Source organism: Temnothorax americanus, unplaced genomic scaffold (genome assembly GCF_048541705.1).
Source record: "Temnothorax americanus isolate GAGA-0224 unplaced genomic scaffold, ASM4854170v1 Scaffold1, whole genome shotgun sequence".
NCBI classification, from domain to species: Eukaryota; Metazoa; Arthropoda; class Insecta; order Hymenoptera; family Formicidae; genus Temnothorax; species Temnothorax americanus.
In genome coordinates this window covers 3,918,133-3,934,837 of record NW_027509230.1, presented here as the reverse complement: position 1 = coordinate 3,934,837, position 16,705 = coordinate 3,918,133, and the positions used below count along the sequence as shown (strand labels likewise).

The window sequence follows — 16,705 nt, the reverse complement described above, 5'->3', positions numbered from 1 at the left end:
ACAAGAAAGTTACACACATCTCCTTATTCTGCACGTCGTGGAGAGGAAAAGATAAGAAGGTCGCGCAGGAGGAGGAGGATTCGATTTTGCCGAATGACTGCAGAGGACGACGATCGTTGACGTCGCAACGTGACACATGCGATGAGGATGAACCACGATTCAACGATCTGCCATCAGTACTTCTACTGCAGCCAGCGTCGGCATCGCGTCAGGTATCGAAATCGATTCGCGAAAGCGAAGCACCAATATATTCACAAAAATATAACGCGGATTCGTTCCGCGTTCCGTTACCCCGATTCCGATCCGTGGAAATTGGTTTGCCGGTTTGAATCGTGCTTCGCTTGAATAATTAACTGTAAAGCTCGCGGCTTCGATCGCGAAACGCATGCACTTCGTGCGCGCGACACGTACCGTCGCGTTTTCAATTAATTCCGACTGTTTATCGCCGGTCAGCTAAGTATATCGATTAGCGAACGAACGCGATACAATAAGCGCATCCGGGATATTTCCGAGCTGCCTGAGGAGGACCCAGCGTGACACGTTCCATGCTAATGTGTCTTATCAGTCGTCTTGTTAGACGTCGAAATTACATTAAACTCTTTTAACATCTTTCACGCGCGACATCGTCGATTTATTTAGCAACATCGTTGACGATTCGGCGCCAAATAAATTAGTGTTGCGCTAACATTCGTCAGAATGAGTGATTGCGTGATAATAGTAGGATGTGAGAGGACACGGAGGGAAATTTACCGTCGCGAGAGTTGTTTGCTCGGGGGATCGGATCAGAGGAACACACACACACACACACACACACACGTTTGTGTCTCCTCCGAGAGGAGCTGAGGAGGGACGGCGATTACGATTCCATTCGCCGTGGTATCTTTCTTACGATTTTACGGCCGTCCGATTACACGCGGGATGATTCCCGCTTCCTCTCGCGCGGCGTGTAACGCCGCTCTTATACGGCGTGCAACAAACAGTCTCGTTGCATCCCGGCGTAATGTTTCCCAGCTCCGCGACATGCATCGGCTTAACGAACCGTGTCGAGCCGTAGTCGTCGTAACGTTAGTCGCCGGTTGCGCGCGATGCCCCGTCGAATTGCCCGGCGTGTTTTACACGCGAGAGGACTCGACGACGTTTCCGCGTCTACGATGTTTATTCGCGGGGATGCAGCATCCTACGAACGATGTTCGCACGACGAACGTTTGTCAAGTGCGTTTACGGAAAACTGAGTTTAATTGGTAATTAGATTTTTTACGAGGATTAAGCGACACAAAAGTATTATTTTAACTTCAGCAGATTAACAAAATTAATGAAATATTGAGTAAGAGTAAGTGGCGACTTGTAGGAAAGGTTAAAAATGTCTCAAATTAAATATAATTTCATACTACGAATTTAACAGTGCGTGATACACTTTAAATTGATGTAATTGAGAAAAAAAAGCTGATGCTTCAATTAAAGTGCTATCACGGGGTGCCAAAAACACAAGTATAGTTTATTCAGTTGTATTATTATTAGATCCAATATCTGGATTATTAAACCAATGATTATTATTGGTTTAATAATCCAGATATTGCCATGGGTCTAATAATAATACAATTGAATAAACTACTTATGTTTATGGCACCCCGTGATAGCACTTTAATTGAAGCAACAGCTTTCTTTTCTCCGTGTACAGTGCTGAATGTGTCTGTGCTCGATTGATATATCGTGGCAACACATGAATCATTTCTCATCCAGTACCTTGCTAAATCTTCTGGAATTTTTCGCAAGTTATTGACCGGAATTTTATGTCAAGGTTGCCCGCCCAGATAATACATATATTCACTCGCGTTCGCGGTATATATTCGGTGAGTAATCGTCGTCCGGCATATTCGGCGTCGTCTGACGTCAACCTAAAAATTTAACATGAAGAGAAAATGTGACGCATCTCAGATTTTACAAATAGTGACTATAATGGGACGGAATAAAACCCGACTTTTCGAACGTCTCGCCGATGCGCGACGCTGTGTACCCCAGGTACAGAAAAACCGACCGGGTCATCGGCATCTCGTAGAATGAATGTATCTCGACCTCGCGGTCTCTCTCCTTGGAAAAAATTGCATGGTGACGTCGACGCCATGTAATTTCGCGGAGGTAGGCAACGTTAGATAAAAAACGTAATGTGCGTCAAGTAAATATGGGATACACGCTACCTGCGGGTAGATGGTAAAATGTCGCCTGCTTTTTCGTAACATAGCAAAATGGACGAAGTGGCCAGGGGACGGGGGAGCTTCGTGGATAATATAGCGTACGTTTCCTTCGATCAGTATGGAGCAATCGGGTTCCTCGAGCACGCGATATATTGCGCCTCTTATCTCACGCAACGTGTCTCTCACTTTTTCCGCTCGTTCGCTCCTACTCGACTTTCGCAAATTTTATCCGTGGAAAGCTTCGAGTCCGAAGTTAAATTTTCCGACGCGGACAGATCGAGGGGAGAAAAACGGTCGTAGGTATACGCCGCGGTGTGTCGCAAACGCTGCATTGCGGAAAATTAACCCTTTTTTATCATAATAAGAAGACGCGACACCTCTCGCGGAGACGACGACGACGACGACGACGACGACGACGTTAACTTTCTCACGACAGCTGGTGTCTCGGTGTCGCAAAACTTTACACGCGACGACGTCTCTCGCAGATCTTATACCCATAACGAATTGCGGCAGAAACTCGAAGTCGAAATCGCGTTTTTAGCGAGACGCGGTTTTTTTTCTCTCTCACGGCCGCGGAGAGTTGGCTAATAAAATAAACTCACTTTATTCCGCTCGAGACCATCTGTATTGCCGGCGATTTAAATGTACTGTGTTAAATCGAATCAGAGGCGGCTCGAGATATCTGGCATCGAATGCGGATCAAGGCTGCCGGATTCAGCGCCTCGGAGAATGCCTCGCATACTGTTAGTCAGTTTAGAGAGGCGATACGTTTAACGTAAAAGTCTAATTTACCTTAATGTTTTTAATTGTCTAAATTGCTGTTTACAATCTGTTTAACGTGCGACTTGCGATTTGGATGCAGTTGCGCGCTCGTCACGATTCACGGACTTAAACCCTATAACATCGTTACGGTCTTGCGCAAGGGTAATGCAAGGATGTATTAAGAGTAAACGCCTTTAGAGAATTCGGGAACGTTCTTTACGAAAATTTCATGCGTATCTATAATAGTCCATGCGCATACTTGAAAAATTGTAAAATTATTTTGTTCAGATACATTTATAGAACATTATAAACAGTCTCTTTAAACATATACCTATAAATAAATGAGAATCCATGTATAAATAAGAAAAAAAAACGAAAAGAAAGTAGATAGAAGTTAAATGAATGATTAAAGCGGGGAATTGTTTAATTGTCGATCGTTATAAGCGCCATTTCCGACAATTTTTCTCACAGCTTATTTCACAAAATCGTGAGATTATGCAAGTTACGTAATTTATATGCGCGATTTATGCGCGGGTGGAGAAACGTTTGTTTGCGCGCGCTTATGCAACATCACGAGGATTTATATGCATATCTGCCTAAAGACGTCATTATTTTGACAGATATGTTTTCAAGACTATATGGCGCGAATCATATTCGTGTTTTCTTCAGATTATCGAGTAGATCTTCGCAGATTAATTAGAGAATTATGATGGGATTGAGCAAGACACTTGTGATCGACACGATATGTTATTTACTTTTTCTTCTCGGGTTATTAAGATAATATTGATTTTATCTCTGATCTCATGTCATGACTAATATGTTAATATTTATATAAAAGCGTTCGATCCTATATACAATGAAAAAAATAACAGCAGAGGCTGTATAAGAGTTATATATTAGTAATATTTTTTGAAAAAAATTTTTACAGTAATTTATGCTTATTATATATTAGCATCAAAGTTAAATCGATATCTATTAATAGTTTAGGGAGAGGGGGTAGGGGATTTTAATGTTCCAACAAAAACTGTGATTTAAATCAGACAAAGAATCGGCGGGCAGTTTACTATGTAGTTGTAACTAGTTATTATTTATTTTATGCGTGTTAATGTATGCATGAAGCCGATATGTCTAAATGACATATGACTCTTCAGAGAAATATGAACGCAAAAAATACCAAGCATAGAACAGGTTCATTAATACTTCTTTTCATAATCGACTAATCGATCTTGTTGTCTGGACTATATCTCCCTCTCTCTCCCTCTCTCTTTCTATTCAACATTAAACAAATTCTTTGCTCATATTGGATACTATATAGATATGTAACTCGGAAAAATCACGATTTACGGAATCCGTACTTCTAGTAGAAACGACTGAACAGAAATGCTCAGATTCATTTTTTCACGTTTTTATGAAGTGTATTTTCATATTCTCTCACATATGATCCGATTACAATTAGGATCACGTATCGTCGGTGTAGACTTTACAACGGTTGTAGACGTTACAAAACGTTACCGAAGCCAGTACTACATAAGATTTTAATTACAATCTCGATGTTGAAATATTGATATTTTCATAAAAATACTACATCGATATCATATACTTATCGCGTTACACGCCGGCTGCCGCGTATTACATTTAAAAAATGAAGCATTTTTCTGACCATCCGCTAACAGACACGATCATCGAAAATTTTCTTTACACCTACGCGATGTATAATCCGTCGATTTTTTTTAGTCGGTTTCTGAACAAAGCGCATGCGGGAAAATGCGCGTGTGCAGCTTGCACCTGTTCTTTATTTCGCCACGACACGCGACGCAGAAACACACACACACACACACACACACTTTACGCACCCATCGAATTTCGAGGCGCTCATACCAAGGACAATACATACGTGTTTATCGCGCAAATATTCAGTCGCATGGTAAATACAAACATTTATCGATTCGGTTCCTGAATAAGCGTCAGATCGATGCGCCGCGTATATCGGCGAGCATAAATGCGGGACACGGGTGTTTGTATTCCGCGATCATCTGCGATCGCGATGCGATTTTTTTCGTGAAACCTCGCGAGATCGTGTAGCTGTGCGTTTATTCTTGAAACCCACGCCTGAGATTCATAAAATAACAGGAGCATTTAAAGCGCTCAATTATATGAGCATATGTACATATCCAGAATGATTCAAGAAGAAATGGAAATATTTTTCAAAGATAATATTAGGTTGGCCAATAAGTCCGTGCGGTTTTTTACTTATAAATATTACTTATAAATAACCGCATGGACTTTTGGCCAACCTAATAGTATTAGGTAGTTATTAAAAGAAAATAAGTTCTTACAAACGTGTGCTTTATTCTTGACAGTATGGAGATAGAACTGTTGAATATGATAGAACACAATTTTATTTTAAAATTTTATTTTAGTTTAAAGAAAAATGTTATGTACAACAATTATTAGACAATCCATTAGACGAGTGTGTATGTGTGTATATATTGTATATGGCTATATATATGCACGCATAGGTGTGCGTATAAGATAGTTTAATTAAATAAATGAAAGATATACTTTATAAAATAATAGAGAAACAACTAACAAAACACCTTCATATAAATACTTCACGAAGGCCTTTGAAGCTCCCTCGGAAGCTCTTCGATCTATATAATGAAAGGTATAATGGTATTTTAATGAAAATTTGTAATATAATCAAACTGTCTCGCCGTGGAATGCGAATACTAAACGTTTCTAATTAATCAAGGATCAATTCGTTCTCTGCATATATGTGTTTCAGAGCCTTGCTAGACAATGTCATTGAAATCACCTAGACTCCTAATACGACGCGCTCGCCTTGACAGATTTTATGGATTTTATCAGAGACTTGCAAGTGAGCGATCAATACAGCTATTTTGCCGAACGAATCGATAAACTTTTTCTAACAGGAATCCCTGTCCTCTAAGTAAACAAGTCTGTGTAATAGCGCGAAATCTTCGAGTCGTCTTGTCAGGTGAGACTCATCACTTTCCAGATTGGCGCAAGAGCGAGCAAACAAAGATCAAAAGTAGAATTAAAATTAAATTGCATTACAAGCAAAATGTCTCTGCGACCTCGCCGTTGTTTGCAGAGTGAATTTTCAACAAATCCATTTTTCATATTCAGATTTTATTAATTCTCGTGAGAATTAATAATCGGTGATTTCAATGACATACAAATCGCATTTCGTAAGATCGTTTTCGGCATTTGACTGGCACTCGATTTGCGTTTTATTGTTGAGTAATCGGGTCGAGACACCGGCCGTCCCGCGATTTACCGGTTCAACCGTTTCGCGGGATATTTTTATCGAAGTGGCCAGCCTCGATCGACCGGACTGACCTACGCGAAATCGGACACACAGATCCGAGCCGAGTTGGTGCGCTCGGAGCGACCGAGCGAGCGAGCGGAAGAGAACGAGGAAAGGAGACCGTGCGTGCGGTTATCGTGTCAAGAGTGTGGCGGCTCGCGTGCGCCTAATCGCGAGCGGCATCGGTTAAGGGGCCGTACAGGGTTCGCGGTCATCAGCGGTGACCGCACGGCGGTTGCCGTATCGATCTCCCCTCCGAACCCAAACCCGTCCACCCTTTGTCACCTCCTCGATTTTTAACGACCTTCGGACCGACGTTTCGTGCTCTCCGAAATATCCGTCACGTCAATTAAAAAAATAAAAAGAAAAAGGACTGCTCAGTATTCTGTGCCGTATATCGTGTCGACGATGCCGAGCCGATAACGCTCCCGTGCCGGCGATCGCGATCTTTAAGGGCTTTCCCAGAATATACCGCTCGAATAACGCTCGAGATATATCAGAGTTAACTGTCCATAATAAAGACAACGTCCGCGTTAAAATATCAATTTTGTGCAGTTAAAGGGAATCGTAGATCTCAAGTTGAACCAACATTGTACTTAGCGGCTTATATCTAATCAGTAATTGGCAAAAACATAAACAATTTAATAATTCAAAGATGCATTATTTATCGACTGTTTAACATGGAAATATGCAATTTATATTGAATCTTCAAGATAACAATGTGGCACATACCTATAAGTTTAATAGTATAGCTCGCGGTATAATTGATCGATAAGAGCGTACTCTATTATCTGTGTTACGTAAACTGTTAATACAGCTGTATTAATGCGGGCCAAACGTTTTTTATCGTCCAGGCATCATACCTCTGGCATGCAATTCGCATGAATTCGCGATACTCGTACCGTGCAGTTAGCGACGCGTGATTCCCACTCTTATTTCTCGAGTATCAGTACGTGGGCGGTCGATCGACGGTAAAAAAATTTCAAAATTATTCGTGCTTGATGGCAATGCGTGGCCAATTATTACGACAAATTACTACGACGTCGATTCGTGTATCGTTAAATAATTTACTACGAGACGGCGATGAATAACGCCGGTCATTAAGACAGCACGTTCAGCGCGAGGATGAGGAAAGTTTATTCTTCGTAACTGTTATTGAAAATTGGTCTAAATAGCGGATTTTATTATTTACGAGAAGCGATAGTTTGATTAAATTGTAAGCCAGGAGGTATAGACATTGCGTATTCCCCCGCCATCATCTCCTAAGTTAAAATCGACATAAACTATAATGATCGCGTTCATTATCTTATTAATATAAATTTATTCGGAAGTGAGAGAAACATGGAAAATCTAGACATCCAGACAATTATAAATTCAAACTTGGGCATTCTGCTGCATTTTCGTCCAAGCTAACGTACGCATCGTGTTTCGGGAGAATAGCGTTAATGAGCGCGCAGCTCAACAATGGCCCAGCAAATTTCATACTGGAGAAGCGTTACACAAAACAGGCTATTTTGGCCAGTCTGTCCAAAGTAAAGACCATGACTTTCATGAACGAGAAATTTAAAGTTTAAACCACCGGAAACCGCGTGTTAATTCAAAATACCTTGACTACATTATATACATTACATTATTTAAAAAATTGACTTTTCACTTTTTCGAGGTCTACATTTTGGCTGCGTCAACTCGATATTTTCATACTGAAACTGATGAAAATCTTTACACATATGGTAAAATCCCAGAAGAACTTTTTAATTACAAATAAAAATAATAGAATTATATTAAATGGAGATTACACGTGGACATTTCACAACGTTGCAGTTTTCATTTAGATGTGATTCTACGAACGTTTCTTTCTATAATGATCTTTCTTGTAAAAAAGGCAGAAAAACCAAACGTTCGAGTGTACACGCGAAAAGGTTTGTTCGACGTTTATTCAATAAATAACGCACGCGAGTCCGTCTGAGGTACTTTGAGACGGCACCGATGACGCACCAACGAAACTTTGCGAGGCTCCTCGAGTGCAGAAATCTCCGCTTTGACGCGCAACGATCCTCGATATGCTCCATCTCTCCTATTTTGCCTCTCCATCTCTCCCGCGATAACGGTACCGATCTGACGGTCGATCTATTATCGGCATTACCGCGAGATCTACCGGGTGTGTCCGGCCGCGTCGTGCGTGATTTAAACCCCGTTGGTATACAATCACGTTAAGTATACACGATAGAGCCCGCGGGTCATAATTCACTGTTGATTCTCCTCGTGTATCATCGGCGATCGCCTTATTGGATTTACGAGGGTCCCTACCGCCTCGATTACTCGTTACAGCGATTAGACCGGTATACAAAGATCTCTCTCGCTCCTCGCTAATTTTAGCGCGAACAACGCGCTGTCTTCTGCGTAGGATGTGAACGTTTCGCTGGGTCTACATCCGTCTCTGTAGGACCAAACGGACAGGTTTACGGTAATAAGACGGCGATAACATCCTTTCCGTATTAAGACAGCAGCACGCGATAAAATTGCGCTCGTCCTAGTTTTAGCGCGAACTATCGTGACCTCGGGAGCTACATCATCAGCATCATCTCGATTACGGATCGGAAATCGAGACGTCGCGCAATATACGCTAATGCTAGTTTTGCGACCTAAATGAGATTTGTTGCGTCAATTGGAGATTAATCTGCACATTAATCTTTCGCACACTTCCTTTAATAGATATGGAGTTAGAAAATAAATTGGACGCTTTTTTTACATAAACTGAGAATACTTCATAGAAATCACCGAGATTCTTCGGTTTATATATATAGATTCGGTTTATAGATATCGATACAAAATTCAAGATTTATTTTATTAATTATTAAAGTTTATTAACACGTTGACTTACAATTAGGTGGACCGTACAATTTTTATCCCCGATGCTGTTTTTATACAAGCATATAATTTCAATACGCTACTTAATGTGTTTTTTCTTTTCATCAAAACTTATATAAATTTGTATTTCTCCCTTCAAAAAATTGAATCGGCGAATAGCTGGCGCCCATCTACAGATATCGCCAACTATGAATTAACTCATACTCAGCAGTTAAACGCATCAATTTGCTTTCATATAATTTCTTCTATTGTGAAATAAATTATAGACGCTTTTTAAAATAAACTAAGAATATTTCGTAGAACTGAAAGTTTTCGATTTAACGGATATACATATCTCGATACAGAATCCACGGTTTACTAACGATGTAAATATTTGTGTTATTGATTATATATATTAAGGTTTATTTATTGGTAGGGTTTATATACATACTAATAATGGCAGGATTTACATTAATTACTCCTAATAATCGTGCATTCTCGTGGTATCGATTCCAGGGTATGCGAGAGACAAAGGGACGCCGACAGGCATAACGACAGGGGCGAGGATGACGACGAGGACGAGAATCCTCTGGGGAAATGGCCTCACGCCCTCAGCTCGACCCTCGCGTGCCTCGGCTGCACTCTGGGACTCTTCAACATCAGCAGATTCGCCATTCTCAGCGTGCAGTTTGGAGGTGAGCGCCCGGCCGCAAGAATGCCGCAAACGCGTCACGTCTGGACTCTGTCAAAATGTTCTGGCTCAAGTTCACGACGCAAGTCGTGCGCGAGATGATGGACAGAGGGAATCTTTGACGCGCAGTAATTTTCGCGGAATGGAACGTTCTCAGGGAGAAGAAATCGAGACCGGTCTCGTTTCAATGAGATCGAATTTCGACGTTCTCAGCAGGCAAAAGAAAAAAACGCAAGTTCCATATTTATTCGTGACTGGCGAAATTTATGCGCCGCGGTCGAATGGCGATCAAATTTATATCAGGGCACCGTATGCGGCTTTCAAGTCCCGGCGAAATTGCAGATTCTCGGCGACCGCATACGACGTTGTGCGGCGCCCAACGCTAAGCCTTCCGGAACGAAATTGCCGCGCCGTTGATAATAATTCATACCGCGGCGTGCCTCTCTTCCCCCCCCCTCCTCGTAATGTCGATAATTAGTTCCGCGGCTATTTACGAGAATAATGATCGATCTACACAGCGAAGAAACGGCCGGTTACCCACGCTCGACGTACAGCGCGACGGTTCCCTCAATGGCAAGCGATCGTGAGACGTTTTCCTTCGTCCCTCAATCGTCTCTCAAGGAATTCTTCTTTACTTTGTTATTTGCGGACGCTACTTTTAATCTCTTATTCTTTACCCTCTTTCTTTTTACAGCGAACTTCATTGTACAATTCCTGATCTTATCCCTCGTCCTGGGCATCCCGCTGTTGACGCTACAAGTATGCCTCGGACAAAGATTGGCGGCCGGTTCCGTGGACATGTGGAGAATATCGCCGCTTTTTCAGGGCGTCGGGATAGCTCTGCTCACCGCGCAGGCCTTCATCGGTATTTACAGCATAGTCGGCGTGTCGTGGATGTTCGTGTACTTCAGGTAGATTTATTATGTAAAAATACACCTCGAGAAACGTATCTTTAAAGTTGACACTAAACTATGCGCTATTCTCACGATTCGTGATAATTTGTAGAAAATTCGTTATTCGCTTTCACACTGTTGTTCATATGATTCAACACGAATGTACTGATTTGTGGTGATTCGCGTCCTTCGATTTCGTCGAAAAACCGCTCTGCAAATCAGCAAATTGAATGACGAATCACGAATGCAAATTTAACGAATTTTCTCTTCACGCTATATCTACACACGAATTGCGAACCGAAAATACAATCTGATGCTTAAAGCTAGCGTCAGACTATGCGCTCTCCTACTCGTGATTCGAGATTCGTATGAAATTCGCAAATAGTGTGAACAGACATGTTCGTCGAGTTCGCGTTCGTTGTTTACTATTCGTGTCAATTCGTCAGGAAAGTGATTTTTGACGAAATTAAAGAGCGCAAATCACCACGCGTCAGTTGATTCATATCGATTCGATATACAATGCGTTAATATACGTGTTAATTCGTATACTTATATTCATATAAATTATCTACTTTATCTATTCTATTTTACATTCATATTTGCACTGTTTTTAAATGCGCGATCATGTTTATGTCAATAAAATATTGAGGATATTACTTTTGATAAGTTAATCGAGATTTGGTCGGTATCATCCTAAATTCTGATGAAATTTAACGGATAAATTCGTATTTAGACTTGTATATTCTAAGTTTAGTAGGTCAAGAAGGAACATCGCAGGCCTAGATACAACGCCAGATTAATGTACATCACACGTCATATTTGTGCAATCTCGACGCGATGATCTCAATAGCTCTCTCGAGTCTCTAGACTCTCCTCCATCGCCTACGATGCGATATCAAAATAATGCCATGCCATGTTGATCAAGTAGGACAAAATGCGTGGTATATTGATTGCAGAGATTCGTTCATAACGAAGCAGGACAGGTATCGATGGGCGGAGCCGTTTCTTCTCTATCGAGACGACAGCCGTCCCACGTACAACACCACCGCTTCGTACAAATTATACGAAACTGTTCCGGATTACTTTAGCGGTGCTGTATTGCAAAGACATCACCTGAACGAGGCTAATCCTGGTGTCGTCACGTTAAAGTTCCAAGTGGCCTTCAATCTGGCCGTCGTGTGGATGATCGTATTTGTTTCACTGAGTAAAGGTAAATTTTCTTTTTTAAAACAAAAAAAGATATGAGTTTTACAAAGATTTCTCTCGTTAGTCCTTGTTTCGCATCGATTTTTACAAGAAAATGAAGGAGTATTGAAAGGTCTAATTGTTGGAAAATGTTGAAATATATATTTATGTATGATACTTAAACAGAGAAAAATTTTGTCACTGTATATTTTACATGATGTGCGCGTTCGTTCAATGTGTATCACAAAAGATTTAATTTTCATTTCTATTTTAATTTAGGACTGAGATCTTACGGAAAAGTTGTATACGTTTTCACACTAGTGCCCGTGTTTGGCACATTAATCCTTTGCACCAAACTGCTTGGACTCACCCCGCCGGGCTCGATACACCAACTTTTCCCCGCCACCGTCTGGAGCGAATTCTTTATTAATGGGAAGTCATGGGTGGCTGCCTCTAACGAGGTCTTCCTCACGTGGGGTTTACTCGGTGCGGCCGCTATGCAGGTATCATCACCTACAATCGTACGATGATTATTTAACAAACGCAACTTACTTTCTCCTATATGATTATTCTTCGATTAGTCGTAACACTTAAACGTGACGATCGGTAGCGGCTCATTGAAATACTGCCAATTTCAGATAACGGCTCACAACAAGCACAAGCATCTCCTACAGCGGGACACGAGTCTCGTTGTAATCCTGACGTTTGTGGTTCTCCTTCTCGGGGCTTTCTTAGCGAATACCTGCGTACAAATCCTCAGGCATCACGGTTACGTCTATACTACTAGTTCTTTCGGTAAACACATCCGTTTTGTATTACCTCGAGCAATCGAAAACATTCACGTTTATTCGCCCAAGTTATCATTCTCGCATGATTTTACAGAGAGAATATCAGGGTATACGTTTATGAGGCTTGTCAGTCAACCAGCACCGTCAGGATACAGCAGTACGCCGGAGAGATTCATGTCTCACGCATCATTTCTCCTTGGCCAACGTGTAATACGACCTGGCGCGGACACGAGTACCGAGTCCGGATACCAGGTGTTACGGCTAGCCACTGAATTGGTGCCCTCGACGCTGGCATTGTTGGGCGCCGAACAGGTGTCGCCGTTCTGGGCGGTCCTGTTTTACTTCATCTTCATCTTATTTGGGATCGCACAACAGGTACATATGTTTTACCTCGCACTCGACGAAAGGGTACTACGAAACAAGATCCTATGAATATGCGATCAACAAATGTCGACATCTTATTGTTAGTGATGAATACATAATCGAAAATACTTGAAAGTTTTGTCAATATTTTAGTTGGCGATCTGGCATTGTGTAATAACCGGTATAATGGCGATCAATACGAAAATGATGAAGCTCTGGGAGACCACAATCACGTTTTTTAGCTGTGCTTGTGCATACATACTTGGATTACCAATGGCTACGGAGGTACAGTGGAATTCTTTATAATTCAATGAATCGGAGATGACAACAAATTTTCGATAAAGTTACATTTTATTTATTTAAAGATATTACTCGATAGAAAATGCGATTATGTTCGAACACGCAAATATTTACATTATTAATTGTGTGTCACACACGGAGATACCGCATTTTAATTTACGTAGTATATTAACGCGATACGCCCATGATATAGCTGTGTAACCTGGGTATATCTGTAATATTATCTCCGTCTTCGGATACTCTTATCAGATACAGCGCGCACAATCTTTCATTCCAGAGAATTGTTATCAGCACTTTATTTTAGTTCGCACCGGCATTAGTATCACAAGCGCGTTCGTATTAAAACGGAAGATGAGTAATAACGTTCACTCGGTAGTGCGTCGTAGCGTGCCTTGCTATTTTTGCAATGAATTTTTGGAAGAGAAATATTTAACGGAGCATATAACGCATTGCGCGGCGGTCTTGGAGGAATGTCCTCACAAATGCGGGGTTTACGTTCCACGCAGAAACCTGGAGGTACATGAGAAAATGTGCAACACGAAAACGTCGATGAGAAACAACCAAATAAAGGACATTCAAGATTCGGTGTGGAAAGAAAAGGTCTTCTCGATATTGACGTTATTGCGTTTAGCTATCGACCAAGGGGAAAAGGAGCGGATACGTTTGCAGGATGATCTTTCTAGAAACTTGAGCTTACTGCATTCTCAGCAGGAATCTTTCGTCGCGTTGCAGTTGAATGTCGAGGAAGCGGTTGAAGAATCCCGCAATAACCACGCAGCGCTGAATCGAAGGTTGAATAATCTGGAGATGATCACCGATGAGATGCAACATTGCACTACCGTAAATTTACGACAAATCTCTGAGCAGTTGAAATTGTTGGAGGGAGAATTGGCTGACGATCAAAGTAAACACGTGTGCACTCCAAACGATTGGGACCAGGAATTAAAAGACCTGAAGACGTTCGTAGCTAAGGAGAGCATACGCGCGAGCGATATATGGCAGGAACATTCGCAACGTGTCCACGACTTGAAACTGGAATTGGAAATGAGATGTAAGAACACAAAGGAATTAACGTCCAAACATGATACTTTATCAGAGAAAGTGAACAGTTTGTCGGAAGAAATCCATAAGCATTCCGAAAGCGTGGCCAAGCGAAAATCGGAAATAAAAGGTCTGAAGTTTCAAATGAAGGAGAATCTGAAATATATCGAAGAGCTAATCGCGGAGAATTGTAGACCGGAACCGTCGTTGAGCTCGTGTTCCTGCGAAGGGGCAGAGAACGCCTCGACGAATGGCCGTATTATATGGCGAATCGATCGTTACAAAGAAAAGATGAGCGAGGCGAAGGAGAGTGATCGTGCACTCTACAGTCCGATATTTTACAACAAGGAATACGGTTACACCCTGAGAATGGAATTGTTTCTAAACGGCAAAGGGCAGTGGAAGGATCGTCACATTATCGGATGTTTGCGCGTAGAGAATGGAAAGTGGGATCCATTGTTGGACTGGCCCTGCGTTCTCAGAGCCGCCGTGATCCTACGAGACCAGGACAATCCCGCGAACGATCTTAGAAAGATCGTGAAGACCGTGGGCCGAGATAAGGATGACTCAGATCCTGATAAGGAATCTGGGCTGTACATGTTTATTCCCTATACCACACTGAGCAGATACTCCGGTTATACCAAGAACAACGTTATATTTTTGGATATACAAGTGAAGGATATAAGAACAAGTGTTTCAACAATGTCATTAGTAGCTTAATCAACCATTATTTTTAATAAACTGTTACCTCGTACTTCTAACGGTAGTAATAATGACAAAATTGACGACAATAAATGGTAATCACTCTTTAATGGGAATATATTTATTATATTTATTATTATTAAAAAATATATATAGGAATTATTACGTAATTCCCATCTCGCAATTAGATAACTTAAAAGCGCTTTTATTCTTAAACATATTCTCATAATAATTCTAATGGAAGTATTACTCTACTACTAATGAAAGATTTTATCTTCATTATATATTATTGTATATGTTCGCAGTTGGGTATTTATGTCGTGTACTATCTCGATTACACCGTCGGTGGGGCATGGTGGATAATTGTTTTGTATCTAATGCAAATCGCCGCCGTGTTCGCGGTCCGCGGACGTCCGCACACCGGCGAGGCGGTCGTCGCCGAGTTATTCCCACCGACCGGGCGATGCCTCAGGTACTGGGCCGGTCCTCTCCTCTCCTTCACGTGGAACGTCATTCTTCCCGTCACTTTGATGGTAAAACAATTTCTTTTAGACGCGACAAAGGCTGCGTTCCACTTTACGCTACAAATGCTTTGAAGCATTCCTCTTCTCTTTTCTTTCAATGAAAAAAGAAAGAGAAGAAGGACGCTCCAAAGAATTTGTAGCGTCAAGTGGACCGCAGCCTAAGTTATCGGGTCGCAATCACGCACGTGTCATCGTTATTGTACTCTTTAGGTTCTGAGTATCACAATATTCAAGAGCAGCGACTTCCGGGAACTGTACTCTTATCGTCGCACGGGCAAAGATTACTGGGCTGTGTGGGCAAGGCAACTCGGGGCGGCGATTCAGCTGACGCCGATACTCATGATACCGGCAGTGGCTGTCATACAGACGTGTCGATACCTGAATAGTGGACCACCCGATATATTCGATGTAAATATTCTCACTCGCCACATAAACCTCAAATATTTTATTACCATCGCTGGAAAATAATAAACTCGCGCGCAATTGACAAAAATTGTAAAAGCAACTGTTCAAAATAATCATCAACAACGATGTTATCGCGAACGGCAAAGGTAAAGCTCGCGATTATTGGGTTTTTTTCACATACATTAAGTGCTTTTTCTATAATTGTCTATTAGCATAATTGTTTGATCGTACAAGGTACCCGGTAATAATCATATCACCTTTCGTGAGCAGGTAGAGCGAGTTAAACTTAATAGAAATAGTTTTCTATTGTTTTGCGATAAAAATCTACAAGGATTTTTTCTATTCAGTTTAACCCATTCTGCCTACCCACGAGAGGCGATACGGTCATTACTAGATACCTTGTATAATGTATATAATTGTATGCTACCAGCACTCTACTAATGACTAACATATCTCTTTCACGCTTTCTGTTCTTGCTGACGATAGAACGGACAGGTGGAAGTAACGATAAATCACTGTGAACAATGTAATGGCGTAAGTTCTGACTAATTTTTTTCTGCGTTAATATTGTACAAGCGTTGCAACAACTTGCTTACTTCGCGATCTGTGTTGATCTTTAATAACGGAACAATCTGTTTTATTTTCTTTTTGTTCATTTATTCTCAATGGAACAATGTTTTA

At 41.3% G+C, this 16,705-nt stretch overlaps 1 protein-coding gene and 1 long non-coding RNA gene across 6 annotated transcripts in view; one reads left to right on the top strand and one right to left on the bottom strand.

The window, feature by feature from the left end:
* Positions 1-16,705, top strand: part of Bdg (sodium-dependent transporter bedraggled) — a 60,077-nt gene that overhangs the window by 40,815 nt on the left and 2,557 nt on the right. For 3 of the 4 annotated variants that reach the window (XM_077399590.1, XM_077399618.1, XM_077399609.1), the window contains 10 exons: positions 9,649-9,827; positions 10,518-10,734; positions 11,673-11,926; positions 12,181-12,404; positions 12,540-12,696; positions 12,784-13,064; positions 13,206-13,337; positions 15,401-15,628; positions 15,830-16,027; positions 16,511-16,558. In XM_077399590.1, coding sequence (XP_077255716.1) covers positions 9,649-9,827; positions 10,518-10,734; positions 11,673-11,926; positions 12,181-12,404; positions 12,540-12,696; positions 12,784-13,064; positions 13,206-13,337; positions 15,401-15,628; positions 15,830-16,027; positions 16,511-16,558 — 1,918 coding nt within the window. The remainder of the gene's footprint in view (positions 1-9,648; positions 9,828-10,517; positions 10,735-11,672; positions 11,927-12,180; positions 12,405-12,539; positions 12,697-12,783; positions 13,065-13,205; positions 13,338-15,400; positions 15,629-15,829; positions 16,028-16,510; positions 16,559-16,705) is intronic. The other variant, XM_077399601.1, reaches the window with a different exon arrangement.
* On the bottom strand, positions 11,781-14,185 carry LOC143895249 (uncharacterized). 2 transcript variants are annotated; one of them, XR_013256257.1, is made up of 3 exons: positions 14,050-14,185; positions 12,272-12,414; positions 11,781-11,916 (listed from the first exon to the last, which is right to left on the bottom strand). It is a non-coding gene; the product is annotated as an uncharacterized LOC143895249 (long non-coding RNA). The 2 variants fall into 2 exon arrangements; XR_013256258.1 differs by lacking the exons at positions 11,781-11,916; positions 12,272-12,414 and adding exons at positions 12,513-12,643; positions 12,721-13,100 and having other exon boundaries at positions 14,050-14,174.